Source organism: Rhineura floridana, chromosome 1, assembly GCF_030035675.1.
Source record: "Rhineura floridana isolate rRhiFlo1 chromosome 1, rRhiFlo1.hap2, whole genome shotgun sequence".
Taxonomy (NCBI): Eukaryota; Metazoa; Chordata; class Lepidosauria; order Squamata; family Rhineuridae; genus Rhineura; species Rhineura floridana.
This window is the reverse complement of record NC_084480.1, coordinates 203,161,877-203,178,433: the sequence shown is the minus strand read 5'-3', so window position 1 is coordinate 203,178,433 and position 16,557 is coordinate 203,161,877. Positions and strand designations below refer to the sequence as shown.

Here is a 16,557-nt window from a genome sequence, read left to right as displayed (position 1 = left end):
GAGGAGATAGTATATTTTTTTTATAACAGTGCTTTTATTGGTGCTGTATTCTAGTTAGTATGGTAGTCTCCTCTATTTTGCCTGAAGAACAGAAGGTGTTACCGTTAATTCAGGAAATGGTATGTATATTTACCCAGCAAGACAAAGATGCAGGCTAGAATGGCAATAAGCGCTCCTCTGCTCAGGCTGACGGGGAGCACATAGGCCTCCGCATTGCAGGACATCACAAGACCCTTGTCATCACAGCGGCAGACATGGATGGTTACAGTCCCAGTGCTACTCAGCATGGGGCGTCCATTATCAACTATCAGGATAGGAAGGTAAAAGGTATTCTGCTCATGCTGACGGAAGCCCGATCTCCTGGTTAAAATCCAAGCTGTGTTGTCTAGAGTAAAAAAAAAAAGGGGGGGTAGTCATAGAAGCCAATATTGGTTTGCAATGTAAAAATACCAGTTGTATGTAAATGCTATTAAACTATTCTGTCATCTGGAGTTGGGTACATACAATTCTCAATTATTGACCCCAATTGGTTTTGGAGATGGCTCCTAGATCTGTAACTAATTTGTCTATGGGTAGAGAGACACTTACTCTTCTGTCGGTTCCAGTGCGTCTCCACCTCTCTTTTCTGAAACCTGGGGCACACGACATTAGTCAAATCCCGACCCTTTTTACTGTAAAATGTGGTGGGATCAGCTCAAGTGCTTTTTTTTTTTTAATTCAGCTTCAAACAGATTTCACAAGTGATCAGCAGATCAACCTGTTGCCCCTCCAGGTCTGGCCAATGGAAATGCTTTGCTACAGATGACTAGCGTGCTCACAGCCTTAATCTACTGAGCACCATAGGATTAAAAGTTGAACTCTCATATTATTCCATTTTTCTGTAGCACCACACAACCTCCTTTGTGGTGAGCTAGCATAAGGGTGGTAAAGGATGTTATAGGAAGGCCCCCTTTCACACTTTAACCCATCCTGCCAGTTTACTGATGCAAGCAATGGACAGGCATGGGCAAACTCACAGAAAGATTCCTCTAGAGCTAAAGCTCAGATACTTCATAAGGCAACACAGGACAAGGACAATGTAGAGCATCTCTGCTGATCCCAGAGACTTCATACTCCCCATCTGGATTTGAGCATAAAAGATCAAGGAAAAGTGTGGGTGCACATACAATTTGTGATATTGCATAACATCATTGCTGGTCATGGGACACTTTTATGAAGGCATCAGCATAAGCTTCTAATTTTGTTTCAGTTCTCTGGGCATAATAACATAAGAAGAACCTGTTGGATCAGGTCAGTGGCTCATTTAGCCCAGCATCCTGTTCTCACAGTGGCCATCCAGATGTCTGTGGGAAGCCTGCAAACAGGAACTGAGTGCAAGAGCACTCTCCTCTTGAGCCAGCATCAGCTATCTTTAAATCTGATCTTAAATCAGAGTTTTTTTAGTCACTGAGTGTATTTGGAAGCGCACAACTAGTGTTAGAGTACTGTGAGTACATAGCCAATGTGTTTATCTTCCCAAACATCCTTTTGAGCATGTGAGAGGGCAATTGTAGGCAAAGAATTCTTTCTGCACATAGGTCTTCCTTGCTGGATCAGGGCACACATATTGGTTTCCAAATATTTTTCTCTGCAGACCACCTGAAAATTGCTGACATCATAATGATTTCTCTGCCTGTTGTTTAGCAGTTGTAATGCACTCTGCTAGATACTAAAGTATGCATTGACTCACCAGCCCTTTCAAGTGCCTTGTCAGTCTCTTTTCCCCATTCTGGGCCTTCCTCTATCTTGCCACAAGCTGTGGCTTTATTCCTCTGAGGAAGACAGAGCCTCCCCCCCCATCACTTCCGGTCCATCTTACTAACCCTCTGGGCAGACTGCCAGTTTCTAAGCTTTAAGGAGCAGCTGCTGCACATGCAGTTCTTCACACTCACATGTACTATCTGTATATTTTGGTCTCAGGACCTCTTGGAAGTGCCTGGCTTATTGAGCTTGATCGTATCTATACTATGAATCCCTTGCCCTCTTTTGATTTTTCTAAATTTAATGTTTGAGGTGTTTTCAAGATGCAATATAGACTGAACCAGGGATGGGGAAACTCCCATCATCCCCAATCATTGGTCATGTTGACTGGGGCTGATGGGAGTTGTAGTCCAACAATTGCTGGAGGATCATAGTTTTTTTTAATATCTTTTATTTATTATAAAAACAACAAGAGAAAAAAAGAGAACAATAAACAGAAACAGCAACCAAACCCCAGAATTAATGTGGATACAAAGTAACATATTTTTACCAGATATATTTTTTCCCAATATTACACAAATTAGGTCAGTAATCGTAATAAACTGGTATTGAAAAACATAAATATAACATATATTTTGACTCAGTATTTATGAATTGGTTAGCAAAACATTTCCCTTTTTTTAAGAAAACCAAATAGATCTGGCCACTGGTGGGAGTTGGTCATGTAAATCATGATTAGTCACATGATCAATAAACAACCACCAAGTGGCAACATATGCATCTGATTTAGCCCTATCTTGTAAAAAATGAAGGTTATGAGTTATTTCATCTAATAAAGCCAAATTCCATATTTTTTTTATACCACGCAGATAAATCCAAATCTTCTAGTATTTTCCATTTTTGCACAATTGTTTGACGGGCCACCATCAACAATGTAGAAATCAATGGTTTAGATTTCAAATTAGCTTTAACATTTTTAAACAAAGACAAAATAAACACTCCAGTGTTAGTAGATCTACACTGGTTACCAGTTGCCTACCGGGCCCAATTCAAGGTGTTGGTGTTGACCTTTAAAGCCCTACACGGTTTCGGCCCAGTTTATCTGAAGGAGCGCCTCCAGCATCATCAATTGTGCCGCCTGACAAGATCAGCCACACAAGGCCTCCTCTCGGTCCCACCAGTCAAAATTGCTAGACTGGTGCGGACCAGAGAGAGGGCATTTTTGATTGTGGCACCTGCCCTCTGGAATTCCCTTCCTTCCGGTCTTCGCCATGCCCCCTCCCTGATGGGGTTCCGTCAAGCCTTGAAGACCTGGCTATTCAGGCAGGCCTATAGGATCTCGGGGGTGGACTAACTTTTGTGCTGTTATTAACTGGACGGGTGGTTTTTAGCTTAATTTGTTATTATGGTATTTTGATATTGTATTTTACTGTGTACTGTATGTTGCCTAGAGTGGCCGTTAACTCGACCAGATAGGCGACTTATAAATAAAATTTATTATTATTATTATTATTAAACACTTCTGGAGTGTATATTATATTTTGTTTCATAATATTTTTAAGTTCCCTATGCACTAGGTCCCCAAATGGGGCAATTTTAGAACACGCCCACCAAAGATGGAAATATGTGCCCTTGATAGAATAACCATGCTAGCATAATGGGCTTATATTGGAAGATATACAAGACAAATGGTGTTAAGTACCATCTATGTAGGATTTTAAGATTAATTTCTTTATGAGTAGATATGATTTTCTCATGTTTAAACAAACAAATATTATTCCAGTGTGTACTATTCATTTCAAAACCAAAATCCTGTGGCATTGAGTTGTAAGACCACTGTTGTTGTTGTTACGTGCCTTCAAGTCGACTACGACTTATGGCGACCCTATGAATCAGTGACCTCCAATAGCATCTGTTATGAACCACCCTGTTCAGATCTTGGAAGTTCAGGTCTGTGGCTTCCTTTATGGAATCAATCCATCTCTTGTTTGGCCTTCCTCTTTTTCTACTCCTTTCCCTTTTTCCCCAGCATTATTGTCTTTTCTAGTGAATCATGTCTTCTCATGATGTGTCCAAAGTATGATAACCTCAGTTTCATCATTTTAGCTTCTAGTGATAGTTCTGGTTTAATTTGTTCTAACACCCAATTATTTGTCTTTTTCACATTCAATGGTATGCACAAAGCTCTCCTCCAACACCACATTTCAAATTAGTTGATTTTTCTCTTATCCGCTTTTTTCACTGTCCAACTTTCACATCCATACATAGAGATTGGGAATACCATAGTCTGAATGATCCTGACTTTAGTGTTCAGTGATACATCTTTGCATTTGAGGACCTTTTCTAGTTCTCTCACCGCTGCCCTCCCCATTCCTAGCCTTCTTCTGATTTCTTGACTGTTGTCTCCATTTTGGTTAATGATTGTGCCGAGGTATTGATAATCCTTGACAAGTTCAATGTCCTCATTGTCAACTGTAAAGTTGCATAAATCTTCTGTTGTCATTACTTTAGTCTTCTTGACGTTCAGCTGTAGTCCTGCTTTTGTGCTTTCCTCTTCAACTTTCATCAGCATTTGTTTCAAATCGTTACTGGTTTCTGCTAGTGGTATGGTATCGTCTGCATATCTTAAATTATTGATATTTCTCCCTCCAATTTTCACACCTCCTTCATTTTGGTCCAGTCCTGCTTTCCATATGATATGTTCTGCGTATAGATTAAATAAATAGGGTGATAAAATACACCCCTGTCTCACACCCTTTCCGATGGGGAACCAATCAGTTTCTCCATAGTCTGTCCTTACAGTAGCCTCTTGTCCAGAGTATAGGTTGTGCATCAGGACAATCAGATGCTGTGGCATCCCTATTTCTTTTAAAGCATTCCACTAAGTTGACCCATTTGAGTGCCCAGTAGTATTTTATAAAACACATAAACAATACCTTTACCTCTAAAGCCCATTGTTAGCAATGCGTTTTTAAAAGCAGTAAGTGGGTCGGTAGCATGAACTTGGACACAAGGGTCTTTAAGAATATGGTCTAATTGGTAGGCATGAAGCCATCCTAAGCCTAAATTCAGTATATGTATCCTAAACTGGTCCAATGATCTTGAATGTCCAAGTCCCTGAGCCTAAAATATCCATGTTGTTCCCACTGAGCAATGTGCCTTCTAAGTACCTCATCCTCAACCTTGGGATAAGATTGTAGTAGGGTTAGCGGGGAATATATTGGTGAGATTTTCAGTTGCCAGGCTTTCCAGATTAAAAAAGTAGCTCTTGTAAAAGGATTAACTATGGAACGCAAAAAAGAATATCGTAAATTTGTGAATGGTAATGACCATAATGGTCTGAAGGGTAACATGTGGTCCTCCAGCTTGATCCAGTTTTTATTTGTTCGCCTGATTATAAAACTTAATTGTCAGAGTTGAAAAGCTGGGTAATAAATCTGCAGATTAGGGAGTCCCCATCTCCCTCAATATGTGTGAGTAAAGTATAATTTTTTTACCAATCAAGGTGTTTTCTTTTGAAACACAAATTTATTTAATAAATCTTGCCATCTATTAATCTGTTTAAGGATCATAGATTATTAACAGTGTCTCTCAGTCACTTCCCACCTCCGATTAGTTAAATCCAGATAAGAAGGTGGATCAAAAGAGAGAGGCAGATAAGGAAAAGAGGAGAGATACTGAAAAGGTGGGAGAATAGAGAGAAAGGAAAAGAAAAAGAGACTGGAAATGAGAGAAGATGAAGCTAGAGAAGGATTCACTAACAGGCAAAAAACCTTGCAGTATAAGAATGTACCTATAGCCAACAGATATTTCTATCACCATCATATGATATTGACCAATAAAAAGGCTTTGAAATTAATAAAAATAAATGACACATTTCTAGGATGAATAATGAGAGAAATATAATTTTCTAGGTTAGATTCTCTGTAGAAACAGTAGTAACACAGAAAAGAAGCAAAGTAAGAAGAACTCCAACAAACATACAAACACGTAATTCTCCATCTTTGGAGATGTCAGGTTTTGCCACCACTCGCCATATGCTCAGAGGCACATGTTACCAAATTCTTCTAAGCTACACAGGAAGTAGATTGGACTGTGAAAGACCAATCCAAATTGTATTTGCATTTTACTAGTTTGTACGGCAGTACAGTATCTCATAGAGGAGGTCAGGTCTCCTGCTCCCCTAGTGCATTCACTATGGCTGCCCAAATTCCCTGCCTTTAAAAATTTGATAGAAATATGTGTTGGATATAGGTACATTCTTAAACCACAAGGTTTTTGCCTATTAGTGAATTTATCTGCTTTTTAATCCAGGAGGTAAGAAATGGGATCTTGTGCAAGTTTGCTGAGAATGGATTATTGCTGAGAATGCTTATTGAGTTCAATGGGATTTACTGCCCTGCAATCATGCTTAGGATAGGTAAAATTGACCATGGGGGAGGGGGAGAGGGAGGAGGAGGAGGGGGAAGGAGGGGATTGGAAGGGGATGGGGGAGGTGAAGGGAGGGTAGATTTGATAATTTGTATGCTTTTTGAGTTCACTGGGATTTACTCCTGTGCAATCATGCATAGGATAGGTGAAACTGACCTGGGGGAGGGGCAGGAAGGGGAGGGGGAGGGGAGGATGGAAGGAAAGGAGAGGGGGAGGTGATTGGATGGGTGGGCACTGGGCAGAAGGGAAGCCCCTTTCCTTTCCAAAAAGAAAACATTGTGAACAGTATCATTGTTTTTCAGCATTTCCCCCACCTTCTTATTCTACAGCAGGCACATGTAGCCTCCCACCCAAATTTAAACCAAAGCTGTCACTGGCAGCATCCACACCAGACCTTTATTTCACTTTAGACAGTCAATGCTTCTCCCAAAGAATCCTGGGAAGTGTAGTTAGTGAAATGTGCTGAGAGTTGTTAGGAGAAGCCCTGTTCCCCTCAGAGAAATTCGATCAGAGCGGCTTTCTGTTAAACCACTATGGTCACTGGAGCTCTGTCAGGGGAATAGGAGACTCCTCTCACCACCCTTCACAAACTACAGTTCCCAGGATTCTTTGGTGGAAGTCATGACTATCTCAAGTGAAATAAAGGTGTTGTGAGGGTGTGGCCCTCTGATTAGCCAAGCCAAGCAGCTGTGAGTCTGGCTTTTACAACACTGAGAGTTGGTTCTTACTGAGCATGCCCGGCCTTATCATTGATTCAATGCTAAATTTCTTAAATTAATTAATAATCAGCTAGGCATTTTTTAAACATTTAAACTGCAGAAGATGGTTAGAGTATGGGGCAAGGGCAGTATTAGGATTATAGGTACTCTGTAAACATGGCTGATTTTTAATTAATTTCAACAAATCATGAGAACTCTGACAGAAAAAAGTCCAAAAGGGGTCTGTTTTTTTTCTCTCTCTCTGTTTTTACATTTTGAACTCTTGATTCTCTCTGACTGTTTTGTATATCGCCATGAAAATTTAAGTTTCTGAGTTCAGGACTATAAGTTTTGTAAGGTTTTGTTTTGAAATGAGCTTATGGGAAGCATCAGAATGGCATGGGGGTATTTTCAATTTAACATTGCAGAATGCGAAAAATCAATGCTGACTATAGTAGGCAGCCACTCTTGTGACTGTATAATATAGCCCTAGAATACTAGGATTTATAATTTCAGACCCTTTGCTCTCTTTTAGTTTAAAATGTTCTGCTTTCTCACATGTTGGAAGGTATTCATTTAACTGAAGTAGAAGTTTGGGTCCAGTTGGAGTTTAGCTTGATTCATTGTCTAGTCTCCTGATGCTGTTAATGTCCTTACTAAGGAGGACTAAAAACAAATCAAGGTGGTTTCTTAGAGGTTAGTAACATTTATCCCTTTTCCATCCTTTTACTTTTTTGACAAGCTTAATGTCAGGTCAGGCATCTGGTCCACCCCTATGGAAATTTCCAGGCTTGTTGACAGATTGACAATTCAAGTGCAATGCATTTGTGCCAAATCTTGTTTGCTTGTGTCTCATAAGATGCCACAGTGACTTGACGCCATTCGTATTGTTTGCAATTAACATGATTGGATAAGACATGGATGTCAGATATCCGAAGCACTTCCTTTTTTATATATATATCAGCACTGGGTAACAGCCCTTGTAGTATTCTCTCTCTCTTAAGAGATGCAGGCATTCCCCTGTCAAAGTGGTATGAACAGTAGGTGTAGATTACATTTTTCAGCCCTCTCTCAATACAGTATACAAGTCTATTCTGTTCGAAAATGTTTACATCAAAGCATCAGTACATACATGCTGTAACAAGACCAACAATCCTGCTTCAGGTCATAGGGCTGATCATGTAGCTTGCCCAGAGAGCATAAAGTTGCCAGGAGTGGTCACGGTGGGGTAAGACTAAGGATGGAGAGCAACCATGCAATCTGGATGATCAATACTGTAGTGACATGGATCATAACTAAACAGAACTGATTGTTTGGTGGCAGACACATCACAGTGGCAATGTGTGGCTTGGGCAGAATGTACAAACTGAGCCAAAATATTCTTATGGGCTGGAATTATCCTCGTATGGATATTTAATGACGTTTGTGTGTACGGGTGCAAGCAAAGTCCACCCCAACAGAATTAGTGGGGGCAGATCAGTGTTTAGGTCTACTTTGTGGCGATAATCATTGCAGAGTATTTGCATTATATGGTGTAGGATGCAATCGTGTAGGGCCTGGCAGGGTCTTCCAGGGTGCCTTAGATATTTTGATCTCCTTCAATGTAGGTGTGTGTGTGTGTGGGTCTGCTACCAGTTCTCCCTGGCTGGCGGCAGAAGTTTCCACTGCTCTGATTGCCTTGTCAGCAGCAGGGCTGAAAATGGGGTGGTTTGGTGACTGGTAAAGGGTCAGTCTGGGACAGGCTAAGATCTACAGGATCCTAGACTTCCCTGCTCACTGTGACATGCCCCCAAACAGAACCAGAAATCCCAACGTCCAAAGGACTGCTGTGCCCGGGAATATTTTTAATTACTTTACTGATTATTATGTAATAAATAAGGTCCTATTTTATGTTGACTTCTACATTTCTAAAGCCAAATAATTCCGTTTCACTCTTCTGAGATCCCAATTTAAACAAATGGAATGTTTAAATGTTGAAATGAACATTAAGTGCCAAAGGGAAAACCAGCTGATAATTGACCTGTATCCATGAAATGTCTGCTCTTGTGACTGATAAAATGGCTGCGCCTGAAAACTGGCAATTGATAAGAAAACACAAGGAACAGCAACTCAGTCATTCCTGTCACTCCAAATTACACCAGACATTCGCTTAGATAGGGGAAAAAAGGATATTTGAGGCTGAGAATTCTCCTCAAGTCTCTTTTTACACAATGCCTGAAGGATAAAGTGAGCCTGCATCACCAAATGTTGTAGTGATGGTTTCTTTCAGCTTCATCAGCATAGCATGTTCAAAAAAGGAAGACAAGGTCACAGTGTTTTCCAGCAAGGCAATGCCCTGGAAATCTTGGGAGCTGTTTCGAAACAACTGATATGGACAGCTTAGTGCTGTAACGTGCTGATGTAAAAAGATACCTCTTCTTGAAGTAAATTTCCATTTTGTTATCTAAGGAGAGAAAATCTGCTAATATTCAGGATTTATTTTTAAAACATGTTACATGTAGATTTCTGTGAATAATTAGATTATTCCCCTGTCCTACCTTACACATAACTTTCTACAGTGAATAGGATCACATTCACATCTGTTCCCTGCATCTAAGGGCTTATCCACATGGAAGCATGACTTCATACTAAAGACTATTTTTACCTCCGTTTTCTATTTGCACTATCCAAAGTAAGGGCTCAATGCCATCTGCAAACATGGTGTTTTCTATTCACATGGAAGGATCAATCATGCAGTTTCCTAATGACCACACCTTCTAATTTAACATTTCCACTTCCTTTGGTTGCTTGGCAACTGAGCATGTTCAGTTTGTTTTACCAGCTGCAATAGGTTTCATTTTTTAAAAAAACAACAACCTTAAAGTGCAATTATTTGTATTTTCAGTGGTACGATACATCTGAAATACAAATCTTTGTTTGAACAGTGTTATGCTTTTGTGCACAAGTTGGGGGGGGAATAATGGCACCATTTGCAGCAACACAAAAATGGCCAGCAGAATGGAGAAGAGCAGCCAGAAATTGCTTGTCAGCCTACGGCAAAGGAAATGAAAGAAGGGAAGAGGAGATAGTGGGCATGGAGAGGGGAACGATTGACACACCCACCTAAAAGCATCGGGACAAAGTGTCTGCAAGCACTAGACATAAGGAGTGAAAATGTTTTTTCCTTTCCTTTTCATATTTATTATTTATTTATTTATTTATTAAATTTATATCCCGCCCCATAGCCGAAGCTCTCTGGGCGGTTCACAACAGATAAACATCCAATATACAATTAAAACATATTTTAAACAAATTGAAAACTAAACCTAATCAAGCACATAAGCAACTACAAAACTCAATACTAAATATTAAATGTTAAAAAAGTATTAAATTGATTGAAATATTAAGATGTTAAGAAGTTAAGATATCAAATATCAAAATGTTAAAAAATTAAATGTTAAAATGCCTGAGAAAAGAGGAAGGTTTTTACCTGGCGCCGAAAAGATAACAATGTTGGCGCCAGGCGTACCTCATCAGGGAGAGAATTCCATAATTCGGGGGCCACCACTGAGAAAGCCCGTTTTCTCGTTGTCACCTTCCGGGCTTCTCTCTGAGTAGGCCCCCGTAGGAGGGCCTTTGATGTTGATCGCAGCGTACGGGTAGGTTCATATCGGGAGAGGCGTTCCATCAGGTATTGTGGTCCCAGGCCATGTAAGGCTTTATAAGTTAAAACCAGCACCTTGAATCGAGCCCGGAAGCATATAGGCAGCCAGTGCAAGCGGGCCAGAATCGGTGTTATATGTTCGGACCTCCGAGTCCCTGTTAACAGTCTGGCCGCTGCATTTTGCACGAGCTGTAGCTTCCGAACTGTCTTCAAAGGCAGCCCCACATAGAGTGCATTACAGTAGTCCAATTTAGAGGTTACCAGTGCATGGACAACTGAAGCAAGATCTTCCCTGTCCAGATAGGGGCGTAGTTTTATCAGCAGATTGGGTTAGTATGGATTTACAGGGGGGAAAGTGCATGACAGCTTCTGTTTGCTGATAATGTCATGTGAACCATGCAAATTAAAAGATGTGAGTAGCACCAAACACACAGTAAACCACCATGTAGATGAGTCCTAAGAGGCAGAGGGCAGCCCAAGACATTTTACTACTTGAGACAGAGCAGAAAATGACATCCTCCTTCCCACATTCAAAGCATAATGTCCAAGGTTGGCCAAGTTATTTTGGCACCTGAGGTAGAAATCCTAGAAGTGCCTCTACCCCCTCTGACAGTAAAAATGCAATAGTTAACTAATTTGCTACCCTTTCGTGACTTCCCAAAATAGCTGCCTGAGGAAGCCACCTTACTTTGCTTAATGATAGGGAGGATGTTGCTGTAGAATTCCAAATAGTGGAGCAGCAATGATGAGGATGAGTGTGTGTATGTGGAGGATCTGAATAAAAAGAAAGTGGAGGATCATCAGAATTTCACATTGACATGCTCATCAGCTATTTGAATGCTATTTAAACTGCTGGGGAGATTCTGATCTTTAAATTGTGCTAGCCGACCCTAAGTCTGAAATTTTTATAATATAGGTCGCAACAACCTGTTATTTATATATTTTATATATCTCTGTATGTTTTATATTTCACGTTTTTACATTTTAATGTATTTTAAGGTATTTGTCATGGCCTTTGGCTAGTACAATAAATATTTTTGGACTATTTGAATGCTGTAAGAGATTCACTGTATTGTAATGGCAAAAATATCCTGAACATTCAAGATCACTTTTTGGTGGGGTGATGTTCATGGAAATAGTTGGATATTTCATACATCTCCAGTCTCCCCACTTTTCCTAATGCTTTAATAATTATTTTCACCACTAGATGATGCTACAGTGCTGTTTATTTCTATACCATCCCATACTAGTAGCAAACTCAATTTTCTGAGTGCCAATCCTTTTAATCATGATCAGGTGCTTTAGTTTTTGCCCCAAATTCCTGTTTTTAATTTTTTAGCATGTTTTTTTTTTATTTTAGTTCTTTCTGGGTTATTGTGATTTATTTTACATTGGTTTTAGTGTTTCTACTGTGAGGTTTTAGCGTGTGTGTATTTTATGGTCTATGTCATGTGTCCAGAGAACTTGGTTCGATGGATGGTATAAAAGTGTAATAAATCCAAAATGGCACCATCTACATGCAAGAGGAAAGTTTCAGAAGGCTTGGGTAACATTCACATTTATGAATTATGAAGAAGGTCTTCATGTTGTTCATATACCTCTTCTCCTCCTTAGCAATGCCTTATTCTGATCTCTCTCTTCATTCTCCAACTTCTATTCTTTCCTCTCATCTTTATCTCTTTCCTCTCTTTCTTCTTCCCTCCTTATCACCCACCCTCACCCTTTATTATTGTCACTATATTTATTTTCTAATTGTTTTGAAATGGTCTCTTTTGAATGTTTGACATCACATCCTCTTATTTCATGTATTTGAAAACAGTTACAATAAACAATTAAAAAAAAAGATATTTAGGAAAAAAGGAGACCCCCCCAGAAAAAGCCACTGAAGACTGAGCATGCTCAGTGGCCACAGAATGATGGCACACTCTTGGAGGGGGTGGGATAAAAGAAGTATCTTGGAAGATGACATTCCTACCTGGTTGGTGCACTAAACAGAAGCACACACTGCAGGTTTTTGTTGCAGATCCCACTGGTTTATTTCTGACCTTAAACCAAATGTTTGTGGATAGGAAGGGAAGTGGGGGAGGTGCAACTAAGGAAGAAAATGGTAAGTAATGAGGTGTAGTGGTTAAGGTGTTGGACTACAACATGGGAGACCAGGGTTTGAATCCCCACATAGTCATGAAGCTCACTGGGTGACCTTGGGCCAGTCACTGCCTCTCAGTCTCAGAGGAAGGCAATGGTAAACCACCTCTGAATACTGCTTACCATGAAAACCCTATTCAGAGGGTCACCATAAGTCAGAATTGACTTGAAGGCATTCCATTTCCATTTTCAATGATGGTAGCAAACCTATAGGTTTGTCCTAAAATAGGTTTGGGGACAGAACAGCCATATTACTGCCAGATTTCTGTCAGCAACATATACACTAGAAATGGTCCTGACAAAAGTTGGTGGGTTTGACTGTGTTAGGTTGATCAGACTCTCCCAAATCATTCTGTGATCTTGGTCCCTAGGATGCACTTACATAAAGTCGGTACTCTTTCACTAGCAGCATAGTCCAATGCATGTCTATATTCAGAAATTAAGTGAATTCAGTGGGATTTACCCCAGGTAGGGATGGAAAGACCTGTCAATTTCAGTTCTCTCAGTTTCTCATTTTTCCAATCTTAAATTCAGTTCTCCACATTTCTGCAGCAATTTGTTTTTTTTTTAAGAATCAGCATGAAAATTCTCCACTATTTTAGTGCAAATTTCTCTTAATAAACCCATTTTAGGCAGTTTTGACTAATGTACACATTAGTTGAAATGCAAACTGAATCAAATTTATCTCCCATCCCTATTCTCAGGTAAGTGTGAATAGGACAGTAATTAGACAGTATTTAACTGAGATCTGCTTAATTCTTGTCCTCCCCTCCCCCTTCTGGAGAGGTTAAGGCCCAGAGATTGTCTGCTCCCACCACAATGAATCCAATTAACTGTGGAGTTTAGGGGCTAAATGCCTCTCCATCTTCACAAACCACATATTGTTGCTTATATTCTGTTTTTAACTGCCCTAATGTATACACACTTTTCTGGTGTGCATGTGGGCATGTGTGCATTTCATCACATAATGTTATCTTTTTTTGCTTTTGATGTGATTCATTAGTGGATAAAATCTATTCAACTATGCTGCAACCAAATGGACAAACTACATGTAATAGCACCCATGTATTTCCAATTTATGGCTGCTTCCATAACACTTAAATAATATATGAACTGTGTATAATGCCAATGGAGTAGCTTATAGTCAGGTATAAGGCTTAGCCTTATTTGAATGAATGCCAGCTTATATGCAGGAACATCATTGGACCATTCCTGTCACACAGACCTTGATACATCACACTAGCATTCTCTTATATTCTCATTGTCATTCTAAACATAGAAGCATATGTTTCTTTCCATACATGCAGTTGGAAAAAAGCCTCTTTATTCTGAAATATCAAGGAAATGTCATTTCCATGCTCTGGGCAAGTTTGGGGAAAGAGCCGAACAATATTCTTCTGATTTTCCTGGAATTCCAGTTATAAACCTGACCTTTAAAGCATTTTGAGAAGAGTTACAGCAGGACAACAGGGCTTAAATTTGCACAACATTGGCATATTTCCTCAAAATAACAGAACTTGTAACTAGGAAACATGTGTAAAATTATCTGTCATTTTATTGCTGCCTTTAAGGAACAGGTGTCACTTGGCATTATTTGCAATGGCAGCCTTGTGACGCAGTGTTAAGTCTGAGCCTCTAAAGTCCAACTCATTGCAGAAGATATTAGTTAGCCAAACAAATGGGTGTCCATTCCAATTACCTTGATTGTCCCTGAGAGTAAAGTTGGGGTTGTTAGCTGCCTCGGGAACCAAGCTATAGTAGAAGTTCTGTCCCTCCTGTGGGTCATCCTGGTCTACCGCACGTACTGTCTGAATCAGCTGTAGGAGGGAAGAGCAAAACAGAGAGACTTATGATAGCTCTAGTGCAAGAGAAAGCAGCTTTTCGGGATTACACTGAAAGCAAACAGGCTCAGAATCAGAGCAGAACCATCTTGTTGAGGGAACAGGGATCCATGAAGGTAATCAATATGTTGCAGGAATCAATGGTTATTCAAATGCTTAAGAACAAAATGGGTGAGCCTAATTTGGTCAAAATACTAGAAGGACAAATTAACTGAAGGACAAATTTGGATGTTCCATATATATCAAGGGCAGAGCACATGCTTTGCATACAGAAGGTCCCAAGTTTAATCCCTGGTATATCCAAGCTGGAAAAAACTCAGTTAACAAGGACAGGAAAAGACTCCTACCTGAAAGTTTGGGGAGGTGCTACCAGTTGGAGGAGAGAGTACTAGCTAGATGGATCAATGATATAATTCTGTAATAGTGCTTCCCATTTTGCGAAACTCTTCCCCAACTCACAAAAGAGATAGTTGTTTTCCTGCCTCTTTTGTGATGGGGTGGGAGAAGGGAGAGAACTTTGATAAAACCTTACTTACCTTAAGGCTTCATAATGTTACCAGATGGCCAAGCGGTGTGAATGTGTGCTCTTGTTTAAAAACAATATGGTCTCCCAGGCAGTAGCAGACGGCAAGGTGGGGCTTCCCTGCTCATCTGACCTATGACAGGCTGAGCCACTGCAGCATTTGGTGGCTGAGAGGGGGCAGCAAGGCGTAAATGTTCTAGCGGATTCTACCAGCCATAGGGATGGCAACATCTGTCAATTTTTGTTCTCTCAGTTTCTCTTTTTTCCAATTTTAAATTCACTTTTCCACATTTCTGCAGTAATTTGCGAATTCTCCTGAAAATTCCACAGATTTTAGTGTGAATTTCTCCTATTAAACACATTTTTGTATGCAGTTTTGACTAATGTATACATTTTGCAAGCATTTTCTCTGAATATAATGCATTTTTGTATGTTATTTTCACTCGTGTATTCATTTTTATGCACACTTTCCCGAACATATACATTTTTGTAAAAATAGTTTCATGGGCAAACTGTATTGCAAAATTTGGATAAGTGAAATTTTGGAAGGATGGCTGTGTATAGGTTCTCATACTATGCTCCAGAAGACCTTTGAGAGGACCTCAAAGCACAGGCAGCCTGGTAGCCTCCTGTGGAGTTCCTGAGACCAGTATGATCTTTTTTCTAAAGTTAACAAGGACTTCCTTTTAACTATTTATTTTTAAAACAACTGTGCAGCTCTCAGGTGCTCTGCAGACAGTTTCAAGATCCTCCCATGGACTGGCGGAAAGTTTTGAAAGCCCAGGAAGCTTAAAGCAATGCATTGGTTTAAGCATGAATGCACACAGCTTGGCCACTTCTTGAAGCCTAAGGGTAATTGTGAAATCCCTGCCCCCCCGAAGGTTTACCCCCCATTTACAGGGTTATTTCTTTCTGCCCCTCCCTCCTCAAAATTTGTCAAATCATGAAGGGAAGAAAATATCAGCACAGCACCGCTCAGTATAACATAACTTCAGGTGTTCAAATTGCATTACAAGTCATGTATCCCTGCCTCCTTTCCTGGTAAGGAACTGTTATAGCATGGAGAGAAGAGAAAAGTCCATTTTACCATATTCTGCTAGTTTTTGATGCTACTGTGGTGTTTTAGAGCTTTTTAATATTCTATTCTATTTTATTTTCCATGCTGCAGGATGCACCCAGTTTCAGAGAACCATTGGAAAGGTGGTTGGGCAGAATAAACCAAATAGGGGGAGGGGAGAGAGAACCGAAGGTGCCCAAACTGCTATCTCCAGAACCCTGCTGGACATGTGGCAGCAGGTCAGAAGAGAGGGGTGGAGTGGCCTTTCCCCCCTTAAAATTCTCAATTATATCCCTCCCAAAAGTACATATGTTAGCTCCAGGGCTTGTGTATGTTTTCCCCTTTTGAGGGTGGGTGTCAGGGGAATAGAAAGGCAATGGATCCTTTAGATTCATGCCTTTGCCTGATTCATCCCTGGAACTCCTATGAACTGTCCCCAGCATGCCACCTTTTTGCCTCTACTGACAGTGGAGCTGTGA

General features: G+C 40.2%; 1 protein-coding gene across 3 annotated transcripts in view; it reads right to left on the bottom strand.

The window, feature by feature from the left end:
• The window catches only part of CDH20 (cadherin 20), a 77,727-nt gene that overhangs the window by 1,756 nt on the left and 59,414 nt on the right, over positions 1-16,557 (bottom strand). For all 3 annotated transcript variants that reach the window (XM_061583620.1, XM_061583799.1, XM_061583710.1), the window contains 2 exons: positions 14,357-14,474; positions 134-385 (listed from right to left, as the gene is read on the bottom strand). In XM_061583620.1, the coding sequence (XP_061439604.1) occupies positions 134-385; positions 14,357-14,474 (370 nt within the window). The remainder of the gene's footprint in view (positions 1-133; positions 386-14,356; positions 14,475-16,557) is intronic.